The sequence below is a fragment of the Ptychodera flava genome, chromosome 1, assembly GCF_041260155.1.
Source record: "Ptychodera flava strain L36383 chromosome 1, AS_Pfla_20210202, whole genome shotgun sequence".
NCBI classification, from domain to species: Eukaryota; Metazoa; Hemichordata; class Enteropneusta; family Ptychoderidae; genus Ptychodera; species Ptychodera flava.
The window spans coordinates 30,592,725-30,610,589 of record NC_091928.1 but is presented as its reverse complement, the minus strand read 5'-3'; the positions used below and the strand labels follow the sequence as shown (position 1 = coordinate 30,610,589).

The following is a 17,865-nucleotide window of genomic DNA, read 5'->3' as shown; positions in this document are numbered from 1 at the left end:
GCAAATTGCTTGATCATTCGACAATATCACAAACACAATCTGTTAATAAACAAATAGTATGATATCGCCACTCTAGATAGTTCATTATATATGAAACGTTGTCGCAAAAGTGTTTAAAAAACAAATATGTTTTTTTGTTAAAACTCGCTGTCAGAGAGATATGTAAAGTAGACGAAGGTCGAAAAAGCCAAAAACCGAAAAATCGTTAATAAAACTACTATACTAAGCATGTATCCTATCTTTTCTTAGGGCGATGCTCAAAGCAACTGTTGGTTGCACGGCATTAATATTACGGGTATTGGGTTCCTTGCATATAGTCCCCGTTGAATGAAAATTTACATATTTGAAGAAGAAAATGACAATGATATCCAGCGTTTGCAATATGCACGCTTTGGCCTGTAATGTTGGTATACGAAGGCCCGTCAATGCTAAGTTTACAAACGAAGATTTGTCCCTAGGCGACTTACCCTGATAAATAAATATTTTTTCAGAGGCAGAGCTTGGTTGTCAACTTCCAATTGGCATTGAAAATGGTAGCTTCAGAATTATTGGCGATAGTCCTCACAGCTATTATTTGTACATTACTTGCGATGAAGGTTTCCAGCCAACAAAGCAAGACCTAGTAAAGTGCGGAGAAAATAGGCAGTGGACCAGTCCATTTCCTAAATGTTTTGGTGAGAATTGTTCCGAAGTTTATTGGTTAGGAGTTAATCAAAATTGTGTAAGTGCTCATTGGAAAGCATATTCTCTAATGAGGACCTCTAATATGGTGATCCATTCTTATAGACGGCAATACATTATTTAATTACCTGTGGCAATTTGCCTCTTTCAGGATAATTTCCATAAAATTATCTTACAAAGTGATATTTTAAAAATAATATCACATAAAAAAGAAATTACGTTGATATTTAGACTGTTATAAGATGATAATGCCTGTAGTTATGTATGCCGGCAATGTTTTGTCTTTTAGTCGTTAATTGCGGTGAGCCAGGCGAAGTAGCGAACGCTTTAAAGGAGGGCAATTTGTATACATACAAAAAAGCCGTGAAATATTCTTGTAATGAAGGCTACAATATCGAAGGACATGACGTCATCAAATGCGAGGAAGACGGAACTGGTCTGGAAAACCAACGTGCATTTTGAAAGGTAACCGAAACAAAGCCTACAGGCATATTTGAAAACGTTTACTGTTTTTTTTTTGTTTTTTTTTCTTTTTTGTTTGTTTTACGAGGCGAGTATCCATGTGTAATAATGAGGATGCACGTTTTACATACCACTAGCTACGCAATGTCTGAGGGAAAAAAATAAACGTACATTTCGTTGTCTTTTCATGAACCAGTCAGATTGATAATGCCTTTAGGCTTCTAAGAAAAAGGCTGTCAGGGAGAGTATTAAAATGTTTTTAAGACATGCATAATAGCCCCCAGATTGTTAAGAGCAATTTTAGAGGTTATTCCATTGTAGTAGTATGAGTAAAGCAAAAGATAGGTATTTAATCCGTCTATATAAACAAGTAACACTGTGATACTTAACGAACTATCCTTGCAGATACCGAGCCGGTTGACCAGACCCGAAACACTACATCGACGGGTAAGTCCACAAAAATGACCGAAGAAACATCAAGCTTGTTAAACAGAATTGAATATAAGAAATATTTGTTGTACGTTCACAACGTGCTGGTGCCGTTTATTTCTTTACACACTGAACATCTTCTTAGATCAACCCCTTGAAAATGGAAGTATTGTAGTATGTACCATCGTCATTGAACTCCTTCAATGCTATTAATGACTGCTAAAACCTTCTGTTTAATTATGAAACAGTTTGGGAAATATGTTTTCACTGTTACTCCTCCATTTTAGGATACACAAAACTCCATACAGACACACATCTCTTCTCTCTCTCTCTCTCTCTCTCTCTCTCTCTCTCTCTCTCTCTCTCTCTCTCTCTCTATATATATATATATATATATATATATATATATATATATATATATAATATATATATATATATATATTATGGAGTGTGTGTACATTTACACATTTTATGTATATGTTTCTTTATATATACTGTATATATATATATATATATATATATATATATATATATATATATATATATATGTAAAGAAATTCGTTGAACATTATGACGTCTATTTTATCATTACTTCTATTACAATTAAAAGTTCCAGAAATAAAGGTTTAATTATAGATAGTGTTTTTAATTGGCGAATCAATATTTTTCAGGTGCTATCGTAGGTACAGTCGTCGGAGCACTCATTACTGTTGCTTTTATAACTGTTACTTTCATCTTATATCGAAGGTAAGGTTAACACCTTTTCTTCATGAAGGGATATTAAATCGATACTATTGAGCTTCATATCACATGTTCCTCCTTATTACCGTATTCTTACAGAGTTTTTTTGTTTGATTACAAAATAAATTCATGACTTGACTTTTTCATGAGTATTTTCCTTTTGATATACCTCTACGCCCACCCATAGTAAAGAAAAAGTACTTTCGCTGGTTTCAAAGGTTATCCTCCTGTACTTAACCCAAGCTTTGGTGCATGTAAATGCCATATCACTGGAAGACTCTTAGACTGTCCACAGATGCTTGTACCATTGTGGCCTGCCTCGTACCTTCTGCACCCGGTGGGGGAGATAAGCACACTCTTATGACAAAAAAGTACAAGGGACTGTCGGCAGTCTTGAAGGCTCCTTATTTCCATTTTGTCCAATTATCAATTATCGTTAAAACGTGGACCTTTTTCTAAGTAATGTAAATATTCACTGGACGCCTTTCTTATACCACGGCGTATGTCCTTAGTACTCTCCAGCTGGTTCTGTGAAAATCATCAGTGTAAGAACTTCTGAAGATTACAATTTTGTGAAAAGCGGACAAGTTTATGTTTATCTCACATGATCATTTAGTAATTATAATTATGTATATAAGTAACTTATATGTTATTTTCAGTGTTTTTCTCCAAATAGAATAACAAATAAGAAGAAGCACCTTCGGAGTTTTGTTGAACTTTTGTCATGTTAAAGGGGCAGTTCTGAATACCTGGTTTTCTCATTAATAGTTGTTGACATTGAGTATTTACTTGGTCTTAACCCATTGCGATCCGATGCGTATTTGTAATTTCGAAGAAGGTAAGCAGCTGTGAATACGTCTGACTTACAGTTTTTGTAAATGTTAATCTTTTTCAGAAAACAATATTCCTGCAGATATCGTCATAAACAAGACTTAATCACTGTGACTGAACGGTTCGTTAGAGCAGACAGGAATGCAACAGACGGTGAAATAAATGGCTATGATCAGGAGGGATTTGATATTCGGGAATATGAAACTATTTCGGATGCAGTTAAATTAGATCATGCCGCGAAGATGAACATCTCTGAACCTGTCGAATTAGCAAAGTTGGGCGAATCGAATGACTCAACTTCCGGGGCAACGGCCGTTGAAAATTCGCAAGAAAGAGATGATAAGTTACCTTATGAGAAACTTGACCCTAAAACGCGCAATGAACACCTTTACACTGGCTTGGCAAAATATGAAGAAATTCAGGAGAGAGTTGAAATTCGTGAATATGAAACTGTTTCCGATGCAGTTAAACTAGATCATGTTGGCAAGATAAACATCGCTGAACCTGTCGGGAAAGCAAAGGTAGACGAAACAAATAACTCGCCTTCCGGAGGAATAGCCATTGAAAGTCCGCAGGAAAGAGGTGATAGGTTACCTTATGAGAAACTTGACCCCAAAACGCGCAATGAGCACCTATATATTGGCCTAACATAATATGAAGAAATTCCAGGGAGATTTGAAATTCGAGAATATGAAACTGTTTCGGATGCAGTTGTTCTAGACCACGCCGGGAAGATAAACATCGCTGAATCTGTCGAGAAAGCAAATGTAGATGAAACGAATGACTCACCTTCTGGGACAACGGCCTTCGAAAATTCGCAGGAAAGAGATGATGGGTCATCCTATGAGAGACTTGACCCTTTAACGCGCAGTGAGTACCTATACATTGGTCTGACGCAACACGGAGAAAATCGCCAAAGGGACGAATCTCTGAGGACACCTGAAGAATCAGTCGCAGCTACGTCGGCGTATGACCTATACGTCCATCGCTTCTTAGCGAAACCACATACAGCAGTCTCCAGGAAAACCTCGATAACAATATTTAACAAGGGCCTGGTGGAGAAAATGACACGAGAACAATTTCCAATAACACGCTTTCGTATGCAAAACTTTGTTATTTACATTTTGTAGTTTTTAGGGTGATAAATTGGTTTTTAAGGTCAGACAATAATTTCAAATATTAGTAGAATTTGCTCCTCTAATATTCACCAACCTGGTTTATATCCTTGACAGTCTTTGCAACGGTCAATGTGAAAGTACTTTTTTACACCTCAGTCAGAGCTACATCTTTTCATATTATGGCGGACTGTTGGTTGCATGAACTTGAAATTGTTTGGTTGAAAAATGTTTGTGATGCATCACATTTTCATCTTGCCATGCAGGAAACCATGCAGCGACAAAACTCATATTTCAAATTTTGTTTTAAATTACAAAATCTCATAAATTCCGAATGTTGATATATAAATACGAATAGCTTTCGTTTTAGTGGACAAATTGTCTATTTTTATGTTCTCTGGGGAAAGGTATTATTTGCTCGAGGTAAACCCTACTCATTTCAAGCGATTACAATAAAAAAAATTATTACTTCTATATCCTTCATTGTTATACTGGATTACTTACCTAGGACATCAGAAAAGAGTCGACATACGACTCGAGGTAAAAGACAGCACGTTATGCCATCATCACAGACAACAATAAGGACCATATTCTATGAAAGGCGGTATATTGTCAATGTAACTGGTTTAATACACACCTATTTACACCAGAAATAAGTTCTCTAAACAGCGAATGCCATCAAGTTGCCCGCCTTTCCGATGCCTTTTTGATCGTTTTTTTTTTGTCAGAATATACATTTGTCAGGGAAATGTCTAATGTGGAATCACTTGGTTCAGTAAATACAAAGTCGTTCTATAATCAAGAGATCCGCCCCTGATCTGTAAGAAGTAAAACCTTTTCGTAGAAACAAAACAAAAGATACAGATCTGGGATGTAGCGCTCGAAATCATGATATAATATTTTTGGCGCTTTTATATTTTTAAAAAAATATGCTGATTTTACGTAGACCACGAACTTCAAATATAATGGTAACATTATTACCCAGGTACACCACGGCATTAAATTGTAGGAGCAAGTTTTAACAGGAAATGAACCAAAGTAGAGCCTAATATTTATAGTATAATATGTGCATATACATGGGAAGACGAATTATATAAGTATATATTCCAATTACCGGAATAACTATGAATCTTTCTATGATCATTGTATTATCTTTACTGGTTACCTCCACTAGAAAATACTAAATTCCATATGTCAGTGATATGTGTTATGAATCATGGGCCAATATATTTGTATCAGATATTATAAGTGTCCTACAAAATTGTATCGTAACCCTTATCAACACCCCATCCCCATGATTTCAGAAGTCGAATGCTACCAGTCGACTGATGGTAATCAACTTGACCGACAGCAACGATTGCCAACATACGTAACTTCCTGCGATTCACTGAGCCATTTAAACTCCCGATCTTGAATTAACCGCCATTTTAGTCTCGTGTTGATTAAACAGATGGTAAAGTTATTAGAAGTAACCACGGGTTGATGTTGACTCCAGGTTCAAGTTTGAAGACCACATCATGCTTTTTTGACAATATTTCCTGTCTTTGATATATTTCCCGAAGTATCTGTATTTAATTAATGCTGTATACCTCACTATGATATGTAGATTTGAAACTTTTTAAGTTACACACTTGCTAGACAGAAGTAGAGTAGAGCAGAGAGTTGGATGGAAAGTTTAAATATGAGTACTTCACCATTGCTTTAGTAATAAAGATCTAAAGTGGTTCTCACAACCGACAACTTTGGTGTTACCCTCACTTACTGAGCGCATTACCAGTAATCGGTACCTCGACTGACAGACAGTAAAGTACTTACCGTAACAGTATTTGTAGACATATGTGTCATTTTAAATTAGCCTTGGTATGGTTCTTTTTGTCGAATTACGACACAAAATGATACCACGCGTTATAATATATATGCCGGAATCAAGGAATTACTGAACTGATCTGTATCAAAATCAATGCAAGAATCAAAACATAAAAGAACTATTTCGTTTTCAAAATTACCACGAGCTTCACTTGTTTAAATTTCAATAATCTTTTGCTATGAAATTCTGACCCTTCAACAGTTGATATTAATCAATTTTTCAATATTAATATATTCGATAAATTTCCATCACGCACGTACAATATATCACCATCACTACATATCACTCAGCTGTTTAGCATATGAAAATGACGATTCCCTTCATTAAAATTTATTTTTAGCATTTGATGAGCCTGTCGCTCATCGAGAAAAGCAAGCGACGATAACTAACACAAATATTGCACCAAGGCAATACATTCAGGAAAGGGGCCTCGGGAGAAAATTATCAGAATCTAAAGGTTTTACAATTCCTTTCTTACATAACACTGAGGGATCATTTTGAAGCTCGATTGAGTATGTAAAATATTTACTGGATTAGTTTTGCGAAATCGAAAATCATCTTACCCCACGGAGTTAGCACAGGGATGGCTACTATTTTGAATATCAAATATCGGTATTTTTGTTTCCCTGATACCAACACTTTGTACTGCAACCCGGGTTTTTATTAGTGATTTTGAAAGAGAATGAATGAAAGCTGTCCTGGGGAAATCTTTCGAAAAAGTTCAAGTATTTCAATTTCGATGGGAGAATTACCTTAAAAGCGATTCGAGGTATCGACGTTTCCGATTTTGGTTATTTATTGAAAGGTACCGCACATTCATAAAAAGTATCTAAATGCGGAATGATTTCAACAGTTGTCTACACTTTTAGAGTTCGATCCGACCTCAATGAACTTCATCAGAGTGACATCAACGGCTCCATGACAAGCAATAAATATTCTGGATTTTGTAGTGGCGTAAACATTCTGAAACTTGCTTTGCTGGGCGATACTCGGAGACGCACCGTATTGTTGTAGTGTCTTTTCCCGTGACAAATCTGTATTCCGCATATTTACAGATAAATTAACTCGAGGTAAGTATAAAGTTTACGCGCCATTAAGTAATTATAAAATTTTGCAGAGTTTATTATGTGTTCTGCGGCGCATCATACAGACTTCTTGGTCGACAAGCCGATTAAGCACTGTTACATATTCAATTTCATGAAACTCTCTCGCTGCGCATTTATTCATAATTATGCTCAAGTATACTTTGTTCGCATGGGGCCCTTTTAATGCACAGTTTTTACATCGATTTACTTTCGTTTAGACTTTTGCGTCGAAATTTGTATTTGACAGGGTGATAGCTGTATTAAGTACCGCATTTGAAATGAAAGCCCAACTATCTGTATCATTTAGCATTATTTTATGATTTTACTTCAAACTTAAACAAGTTGAATGCACTAATTTAGGTGTGTGTATACACTTATTATTAAAGCCCAGTATTTGTAACTTTTGACCTTTTTTATGTTCGAAATTACATGTTATTCTCTTACATCCATCGTGAAATGTTATTCAGTAAAGAAATAAGCCAAATTTGTGCTCCTGTAGTGACATACAAACGCTAAATATTGCCCGATCGAGTTGGATTGCCGCGCGGGTTTGTTGACAACTTGTAGGCTGTGCACGTGACCGAGAACGCCGATACTGATGACATCATCGAGCCTACAACATTCCTGGGGCATTGCCATGCCACGCCACACTGCCCAGGTGCAGCCAACGAACAATGCACTTTTAAAGGGGTCCTTACTATGATAAGATATTTCCCCTCCCCACTGGGAATTTTGAAGCTCCCCTGCCCTATGGCGAAAAAACTTTGTCATTCCATTTCCCATGCAGACATGAAAGTTATAAGTACTTGCCCTGTGTCCCATCTCCGGAAAACCATGGCTCAACTTCCCTAGTGTCCCCGTTTTGAAAATGGTTTTCCCCTCTCCTTGTTTTTCGCCGAGCCCTGTCCCCAGAACAATCAACCGATATCTGCCCTGCCCTACAAAAAAAACTAAAATTTGCTCCCCTGCCACTTAAAAACATGTCCCCTGCCCGAGCAAAATTAAAATTTCCCCTGCCCTCAAAATTGCTCCTGGAACAGCTTTTTCGATGAATAGCTCCGTTGGATGCACCTGACTGCCTGGGTAATCGCCCATGGTCGCCGGCTGAATAACCTGCGAATGGTTTTATTTTGTTCTTCTCTGTTCAAATACGTACTGCTGTGTTTCAGAGGATACTGAACTTTGGCAGAGGAGGCTGACATTCTATTCTGGTACCTTGTGCGTTATATACGGATTGTTCAAACTGCAGTCGGCAGTGCATCGATGCGCACCCTGCAGTTGGTCACTCAGAACTCCGGGTACCGATGTAAAATCAAGACGACACTATATACACTTTGCTCACTTCTGCAGGCAAATAGCTATCAAAATTGAGTAACTTGAGGTAATAAATTTCAGCTGATTCATGCCTTAGCGGCAAGGTGATTGCGAAATCGAAGCAACATAGTTTGGCAATGTATTGTAGGCTGTCGAATGCAGTGAACGCGATGGCCTTTGGCAGCAAGTAAGGGAACCGTCAGTATTTACGACCTGGGGGTCATTCAAAACTTGAAAACTATAAGGGGGTGCTCAAAATATTTTTTCTTTGTCTAACTCTGTCCTCAATATTAGTTGATAATATATATTTTACTCTGATACATATTAATTAAAAAGAAAATAAATACTTTAACAGAACAAATAAATATCAACTAGATGAAGCAAGGCAAAAAACTACAAGTACCTGCTACTACTAGCAATACTTATTATGAAAGAGAAGATAGTGACGATGAGAATGATATCGTGGTTCATGTACTCAATGGCACCAGCGACAGTAAAGATGAGGATCGACAGTGGTGATGATGATGTCACACAGTAGTTTTCTGCAGTCGTTACCAGAGGTGGAAGGAGAGGCTGGGTCATGGAGAAATGTTCTTGACAGATATCACTATAAGTGCACAGGATCTAGGACAAAACTGAACTGTTGTGAATCCATTCTTTATATTATCATAGGAATGTATATTTTAATTGACTTGAGTTCAACAACCATTTGGACATTTAACCATACCATAATGGCATGCTACCCATCCAAATTTAACAATACTATATGGTCGGAGACTGCTTATTAGGTGAGCTTTTATATCTACATATTGTTACATGGGCTCAGCTAAGTCAAAATTTCTGTTAGAGAGGGGGTTACTCAAAGTCATCATGGTTGGCTGGGGTGCGACTCATAATTTCGGAGTTTCTAATGTATTCCTCCGACCCCCACGTTGTAAATAATGACGGCTCCCTAAACAGCTGTGAACGCCTGAGTCAGAACGATCGGGACCAGTATACGCACTGCTGTATCTCAGCGAAAATTTAGAAAAAACAATGGAACTACTGCTAAGAAATTTACAGACTCTTGGCTCTTGGTGCTTCAGTTTCTGAGCTTTTATACTGGTAAAAAGTTATTCTGAATACAGCGGTAAATTTCCTCCCAAACGCGAAAGGATAACACGCGGGCATTTTGCAATGGACGCTGTCAACTTTACCTTGCTGCAGGCCCCACACAAATCTCGGCCCGGCCCCGCTGCACTTGTACAGTGTACTACCTCCATGTAGTACAGCCTTACAGGTCTAGTAGCTGGCCAAACACAAAAAGAAACAACGCCGCAGTGTAAAGTCCGTAGGTCAGAACCATCGATCATAAATTTTCAGAACCAGTGATGTTTAAAAGTTTTGTATTAATCACTTCATTTAGGTTTATGTGAATGACTTTCTCATCGAAATGCGTCTATAGTTGTCCGGGCATTGTCCATGCAAATTTGGGGCCTGCCTTAGCTCCCTCCGATCGTCTGTAGACTACAGCCAAAATCACAGTCCTAAGCAAATTGTACAGTTGTGAAAGTCAGTTATATGTATCGTGAATTTTATACAAAAATATTAAACAACAGAATCAAACCAAGAGGTTATTTGCTGTCGAGCCGGGTGCGCAGGGGACGACTTTGCAGTGAGGCCGGGATCTCTCTTGTGTTCGAACTTCTACCATGCCTGGAGCTCCATCGCATCGCAGCTAGCCGATAATTGTACTACTGTCATCCTTGTGAGGATTAGATACCCGTTACGATCGATATTATTTGAAAATACTTTTAAATTTAATAAGTAAGACTTTTGTACTGCATTCAAGATGTAGTTTTTTCCTTTCTGAGCGTTTTCAATTACGGCAACGATATGCGAAGTTGATAGGCTGTGTTGCCTGCAGCGTAGCCTGGCCGTACACAAAACTTCGTTTGAGTAGACGGAGCAGAATCAGTCCCGTCATTTATTTTCAACGAAATTTTTATTATACTCCATACTGAAGAAACGACTAGTTCAATGATTACGATGGTGAAGTGTTGAATTTTTATTCATATATGTTTTTCTCTCTCAATTCATTCAGCAAACTTGATCTCCGTACCGTCGGTCACAACTTGCAATGCCTTGCATGAAGCTTACAATCGACTGCCTCCGTCGCGTCGTTAGTTTAGCTGTTCAAGACGTTTGTTTGCACGGCTCATTATAGTCGGAACAATCTGTAAACACTTACATATTTATATCTTTCCGGCATTTCACCCAACTTTCGCGCGTTTTTAGCTGAGTCTCCCGTTTCGATGGACCAGACCTTTTCGAAGAGCGTATAGTTTCTACGGACGCCACAGTAAAACTTGCGTAGATGTGGTTGAGCATGCGCGGTGGTGTGATTACGTTTCGTTTCGTGTGTCAACAAAGCTGACTTCTGGTCCGGACAAGAAGTCATTTTTCACTCCTTTTACAGTTAATCGTGAGGCGGGCTGGGCATGCAAACCATGCGAGTCAGTATTAATTATGGTCTACTTTCACATACTGAGGATGTCATTTTAATCAAAAATATGAAAAAAATTGTCAAAAGTTACAAATACTGGGGCTTTAACTACCAGCTGGGTATGTGCGATTTTGAACTAGATAAAAATTACATTGCGATTAAATGTTTGCCTAAAAGTTAAATTGTAGCTCCATGCGGAAAAGCAAAATCTATGGATACTGTGCATATCTGCACTGAAATCTTCACATAAACTGCACAGTAGTCCAATGTAATGCACAGGGTGAATGTTTTCAATTGTGACATTGTATGTTTTCTTTGTAGTATTGCCACTTTTTGAAAATGGCGAAAATCAAATTGACTGTTAAAATTTGAATTTACCTGTCAAGTGTTTCACTAAGGAAGAGTTTCCTATTGGAATATACCTTCAGAGGGTAGAATTCAGGGAAAACAAGGAGAGAATAGGAAGATATTTTGAGGTCAATAAATTTCAAGAGTTACAGCTAAATTGGGCTTTAACTTGCTCAAAATTAATACCAAGTGACATAGTTAAGATGAAAACTTATTTGTTGCGTTCATAACCAACGATCAATGTAATTGCTTAGAATATGGTAGTGAACCTTCTATCTTAATTAATTCAACAATACAGGCAAATAAAGTAACGTCACAATTCGTGACAATTACAGGACATACACCATCTTTTTCCTCAGAGATTGAGTCTATGACTGTTAGACCAAGTAAAAGTGACGTCACAATTCGTGACAGTTACAGGATATACACGATCTTTATCTTTGGAGATTGAGTTTATGCCTGTTAGACCAAATGAAGAAGTATGCTATTACGGTGTTCACGTTCAGCAAAAATATCATAATGCGTTTCATTGATGTGAAAACATACAACTATCGCTTTAAAATATAACATATCGTGAGATAGTGTGCTTTTTTACGGTAGTGTGCGCCTCGAAAGTGAAAGACTTAAGCTTCTGCTCAAACTTTTCTTAAGGAATCTTTCAACCTTTCTCTTTCAAAATCAAGAGCAAAAATCGGGGGTTACCGTGCAAATTTTGGTACTGGAGAAACAAATAACCCAAGATTTACCGATATATTTAAAATTCAAAATGGCCGCTATCCCTGTGCTAACTCTGTAGAGAAAAATAAAATTTTCGAATTTCGAAAAACTAAACCGGTGTAAAAGTTTGCGAGTCCGAACATGTCCCCGAGGCAAGTTCTACCTTAAAAGATGTGGAAAACAGTGTAGACAATGCTTTGATTGCTTGTCTGTTTGGTTTTTTGTTCCATCGTTTTATGGTGAAGACATTAGCATGGCATCCTCGTTCAAGAGCATATACTGCGATATGGACTACTATTTTGATGCGTACAGGACTATATCTGAGAAAACTAAGTGTCCTGCAGAACATGAGTGGATGGCCCACTGGGAAAGTATCATCGAAATATTGTCAAAGAGCATTCAGCCGGGTGATGATATCAGGATGCTGGCCGTTGCAGCAGGAAACGGTAATGGAGCTTATCATTTAAGAAAATGCCGGGAAAATTGCGTTATTTCTACCACCTGACTTAAAAACTTCCCACGGAAATATTGTATTCTAGTACTGACACTAATTTTCTCTTATTTATCAGTCCTGTATATCTCTTACTCAGAAACAGAATTGATTTTCATATTGAAAGATTTACTCTGATGTCAGCGGGATAGGTTTTATATGCTAACCAGGCATAAAACAGCAATACGTAAACAACACCTAGTAATGCAACAAAATGTGGCTGCTACGAATGATACGCTCACGTCCATGAGCAAATAAAATACATAACTATTCCTCGATCTATACCCAAAAGGGTTTTCTGTTTGATTTGAGCGATTATTAATCTAGTCTGACCATTTAAATCCGAAAATAAACTAGGAAAATGAAATGTAAACGCGAATAAACGGGTGAAGGTTAGCTTCTGTAAATTTATACAATTATGTTTTCATGTCGGTTTTATACAGGTTTCTTCGAGCAGAAAATAGTGAAGATACTGGCAAACATGTTCCAAACGTCCAGCGTGAGTGTCGAAATCGTTGAACCCGCAAAAAAACAGCTTGATAAATTCAAAACTAATGCCCCAGACGTGACGAATACATTTCCCAACGTTTCGTTCAAGTGGTTTGAGGACAACTTCGAAGAATACATGGTTAAAAGACAGAATAACGGCTGCCACCATAAATTTCATCTTTTGTTGTGCATCAATGGCATTTATTACATGGAGGACTGGAGGAGCGTCATTGACCAATTCTACAACCTTTTGATGCCAGCAGGGATCATGGTCAACTCAATAAACAGCTCAAAAAGTAAGACGCAGGTCATCATATCAATTTGTTTTAAGCCGACAGCTAAATATATAATAGGGTCTACTAAGTCAAGTTCAGTCGACGAGCATGAAGTGCACCACACTGGTACATTTCTTACATTGGTAAATTTAAATCAGCCACCTCGAATCTTTCAATACTATTTCATGTGCCTGAAGTACAATATTCGACAAATGCTTACCAAATGTTTGTGATTATTTGGGCTTTTACACGATTTCTTTGAAATCAGTATCGCAAATTTTTCTTATTCGTGTTGATAATAATACATGAATTTAGCGATATTTCCACCTAGAGGTCAATATTTAGATGTGCTTACGAAAATATCATACATATGGTTATTGGATGTGTCAAGACTGTTATTTGCAAAAACAAATCCAAAACTCTAAGCCAACTGCCCAATGTAAGGCCAATGAAATTCAGAGAACATCGTATGCGAACTTTCACGTCGAGTGATATTGATGTAATTATCGAATGTGTGTCATGTTTTCCAAAGATCTGTGCTTATTCTCAGGAAGCACATACCCCAGTCTATTGACTCGCATTGTATTCTTTTTGGTTTGGTGGTTTTATCTCACAGGTGCTCGAGGCATCCTCTCTACAAGATATAGAGAATGGGAAGAAGTTGCCGGGAACCAGCTCACGTCTGACGACATCACACAATGTGCGCTAATGCTCACGTCTGATGACATAACAAACCATTTGAAAACAAAAGGGATTAGCTATCATGGCCGTCCACGTGAGCGTGCCAATGATATAACCGATGTCTTTGACGAGCAGTCGGCAGATGGCAATATGATTCTTGATTTCATCGCCCAAACGAAGAATTTTCGTCAAAACGCCCCAAAGAACCTGCTACAAAAAGTTTTAGATTATTTGAGAAAGAACTCGCGTGAAGAAAGCGGGCGGCGTCTCATATGTGACGATGAAATCGATATCGTCATCATAAAATCTATATATTCTCCCTAACTGTCATCATAATGATAAGTTTATTCAGTACCACACAATTCAATATTTTCTGGTCAATATTACAATGTATACTGTATTATTTTCAACATACACAGTGTCCAAATTGGTCTGCCAATTTATCTTCACTAAAATACCATGTACATACAGAGTGCAGTGCGCATGTGCGTTTTCGTAACCCTGGCGAAGGCGCAGTATCTGTACTCACGTCACCGGACATTGAACCATGTACAGTGTATTAAACTGGTTAATTTCCTTTTCCATTTTTCTGCTATTTAACAGAGACGACATTTCCTGCACGTTGGAAAAACGTGGTTATTATTAGATTCCCTAAGGCATATTGTGTACACATTGACTATTAACATTTTAATTAGTCTGAGACAAAATTTAATTACAGTGACAAACTAAATGCTATAGGAGCAGAACATATGCTTTATTGTTCTCTCAAATTATTATCATTGACAACAGGTATTGTTGGTTAAAAATATCGCATATCATCAAAATAAATAGACCAGAAAATCGACCTCTGGCATATATTGATCTTAAGGACATTCGCAAATTTCACAAACATATCGATCATACGATGTTTCTTTGTCTGTATTGAGTGAGTGTGCTTGTTTCATCTTGCTATCTATACCTTTTCTTATTAATCTATGCGCTATACGCATGCCCTGCACGTTTCCACAGCCAAAAAAAATAAATGAACTGAAATGTTACTACTGTGGCCTTCCTAAAAACTTGAGATAAGATCAACGCCAATGTCTGAACATACATTGTATCGTTTTAGCACATTGAACCACCCGAATGGTAACAAAATGGACAAAACTGTTTTTCTAGACGCAATGTTACTTTGTTTCACTTCTACCATACGATTGCTTTTTAATAAATAATAAAACGTACGTCCGTTCATTTCTGGACCGTCACGATTTGGGCGCCATCATTAGGACATATCTTAACCCCTTCAACCTCAGTTCCCTGTATACAGGTCCAACTTTACCATAGAAAACAATGGATTTGGGACAAACCATGGTGGTGAAAGGGTTAAGCCTCGGGGACAAATGTTCGAATGTTCAACCTTTTTCAATACATATTTGGTCTAACACTTGAGTTCGGGCTCATTTTGAAACTCATAGAGTAAAATAAAGTTTTCATTTGCTTTATCTTTTAACCGTAGTGTTAACACAGGGATGGTGGCCATTTTGAATTTGAAGTGTCGATAAATATACCAAATTTTGCATGATGACCCCTGATTTCTATTCTTGATTTCATTTTTTAAGGAGAGGTAATTGTCATGTAAAGCGGTACCTTGCACAACGGTCCCGAAAGACAAATTAACTCTTGCCTTTCACTTACTAATCATCAACGGGCGCCGGCCAATTGGGATGTTGTTCAATCATTTTTGAAGAAATTCATTTTTTTGAACACCCTTGAAGGGCAAACAACCATCATTAAAATGTAAGAGTTCACATTTTGAGAAAAAAACCACAAAAACGACATTCTTCTCTGTCGTTTTGTAATACGTTTTGACGATTAGATTTTACTTTTAACTTAATGCCGACTATCAGCGTTGTATATGACAACCTTATTCCGTCTACGAACGACTATAAAACCTACTGTGAACAAATTAGGTTACACTTTCACGAACTCTACAACGTGTTGAGCGGTCTCAGTCAGAAAAAAATGTAACAACTTAGCCGGCTATTGAACCACTCTTTTTTGGGAGTGGAGATTTAGCCGACTGGTTCTGTCTGTGGCCTCCCAGCTAGGCGACTGATGCCGTATGTTGTGGGTTCGAATCCGATTGAAAACTATCCGAATTTTCTACCCTGGGTAGGTAACACTGCTGGTGGACAGAATTGTCCCCGAGGTTATCGTTCGCCCAGTTAAAGCGATGAAATTCGTTTCTTCGCTTCGATAAAGTGTGTATGTGCGATGTATGATAGTGAGCATGCGTGCGTGAGTGCTTCACGAACTCTACAACGTGTTGAGCGGTCTCAGTCAGAAAAAAATGTAACAACTTAGCCGGCTATTGAACCACTCTTTTTTGGGAGTGGAGATTTAGCCGACTGGTTCTGTCTGTGGCCTCCCAGCTAGGCGACTGATACCGTATGTTGTGGGTTCGAATCCGATTGAAAACTATCCGAATTTTAAAGCAGTATCATCCACGTAGATTGTTAACTACCTTAAAGAGGTACCAGTTCTAATTTGAAATCATGCCATGTTCATGTAGTCAATTCAACATGTCTGTAATATGGGATCAAAATCTATCTGGTGATGTACAGTATATGGACAATATATGGGGGTTTGGATCACTAGATTATTCTTTAACTTGAATGTTATGAAGATCGGCTGCCTAGTCGCTTCGTGCATATATCTGTTTCAATAATTATTTTTAACTGATTCGATTCCTGTGTATTATGCTTTACATGAGTAGTAATTTTTTATCTTTCGCTTTGGAATTTGTAACTCTCCCTTTGCTCCTGCATACGTTTGTGGCTTGAACGATCACAGCACTATAACACAACATCACATTGTATTGGTTTCTCATGATCAAATACAAAACAAAAACAAAAACAAAAAACAAACTCATATATTGATTTATGGACATTTTTGTTTTTGAACAAGATGTTGGCTGCATTGTGCATATGGCCTAAATTATATCGTCGTTTCGTTTTAATGAATTATTATAAAAATCATGACTGAAAATATTTTCATACGCTTAATATTGCAATTTGTAATTTACAGAGACGAATCTCGCTAGTAACGATGTTTTTGAATCCCGCATTTCAGCGGATATCTAATGAATGCCAACTTACATCAACATGGAAACCACACAAAGATCTAATAGCATACAAGCCAGCATCTTACGAATACAAGAAGGTACAAAAACAGTCCCCATGGACAGGAATAATTTAATTTTAGCCGACAATCGTCATATCAATGCACACGTAAGAGTTGTACGTTTGTTTATCCTTTGCCTTTTTTGAATACCTGTTTTGTTTGGTATGGGTGTCAAGAATAATCAGACTATCGGCACACATGGACTTTCGAGGTTCTTTGCAAATATATAGAAATTATTTCAAGGCAGACAAATTACAGACTCCAAAGACATAGATTCTCGGGTGCCTTGGCGTGCTTATTATTAGTTTCTGACGATTCTGTATCTGCTGTCATACAGTAGCTCATTTTTGCCTTCAAGTTTCCGACGCATGTGGTTTTAAACGATACCTTTAGTTACCTACAATTATACAATAGATAAAAATGAAAAATAAAAGATTCATCCAATCATAAACAAAAAACCTGTTGAAGTGTCGTTGTGACTACTTACACATTCACCTTTAATAATCATAACAGAAACGTCAAAGACCATTACGTTCATATTATACATACCTTGCCTCTGTAGTCGTAGCTAGAACAAAGCTGGTAAAACTTTAAAAGCTGTATTATCAATTTCACAAGCGTAACCGTTTTTCATATGAACCCAATGTGGATACACCACATGGCTACAATCTTACAATAGATATAAATGAAAGG

At 37.5% G+C, this 17,865-nt stretch overlaps 2 protein-coding genes across 2 annotated transcripts; both read left to right on the top strand.

The window, feature by feature from the left end:
- The first annotated feature begins 465 nt into the window (after nt 1-465).
- Nucleotides 466-5,994, top strand: LOC139136965 (uncharacterized). Its single transcript, XM_070704876.1, has 5 exons — nt 466-674; nt 971-1,146; nt 1,549-1,590; nt 2,244-2,319; nt 3,209-5,994. Exons 2-5 carry the CDS (start codon nt 1,098-1,100, stop codon nt 3,795-3,797), a joined length of 756 nt encoding a protein of 251 aa, XP_070560977.1. The 5' UTR covers nt 466-674; nt 971-1,097; the 3' UTR covers nt 3,798-5,994.
- Nucleotides 5,995-7,084: 1,090 nt separating this feature from the next.
- Nucleotides 7,085-14,877, top strand: LOC139135031 (histamine N-methyltransferase A-like). The gene is made up of 4 exons (XM_070702205.1): nt 7,085-7,196; nt 12,321-12,521; nt 13,009-13,350; nt 13,946-14,877. Exons 2-4 carry the CDS (start codon nt 12,329-12,331, stop codon nt 14,332-14,334), a joined length of 924 nt encoding a protein of 307 aa, XP_070558306.1. The 5' UTR covers nt 7,085-7,196; nt 12,321-12,328; the 3' UTR covers nt 14,335-14,877.
- The last annotated feature ends 2,988 nt before the right edge of the window (nt 14,878-17,865 follow it).

Excerpts from the sequence above, each read along its gene's own strand:
- LOC139135031 (XM_070702205.1), top strand. The coding sequence starts at position 12,329 with ATGGCATCCTCGTTCAAGAGCATATACTGCGATATGGACTACTATTTT. Across the intron at positions 12,522-13,008 it reads GGCCGTTGCAGCAGGAAACG|GTTTCTTCGAGCAGAAAATA; the intron begins GTAATGGAGCTT and ends GGTTTTATACAG. Across the intron at positions 13,351-13,945 it reads CTCAATAAACAGCTCAAAAA|GTGCTCGAGGCATCCTCTCT; the intron begins GTAAGACGCAGG and ends TTTATCTCACAG.
- LOC139136965 (XM_070704876.1), top strand. The coding sequence starts at position 1,098 with ATGCGAGGAAGACGGAACTGGTCTGGAAAACCAACGTGCATTTTGAAA. Across the intron at positions 1,147-1,548 it reads ACCAACGTGCATTTTGAAAG|ATACCGAGCCGGTTGACCAG; the intron begins GTAACCGAAACA and ends CTATCCTTGCAG. Across the intron at positions 1,591-2,243 it reads CCGAAACACTACATCGACGG|GTGCTATCGTAGGTACAGTC; the intron begins GTAAGTCCACAA and ends AATATTTTTCAG.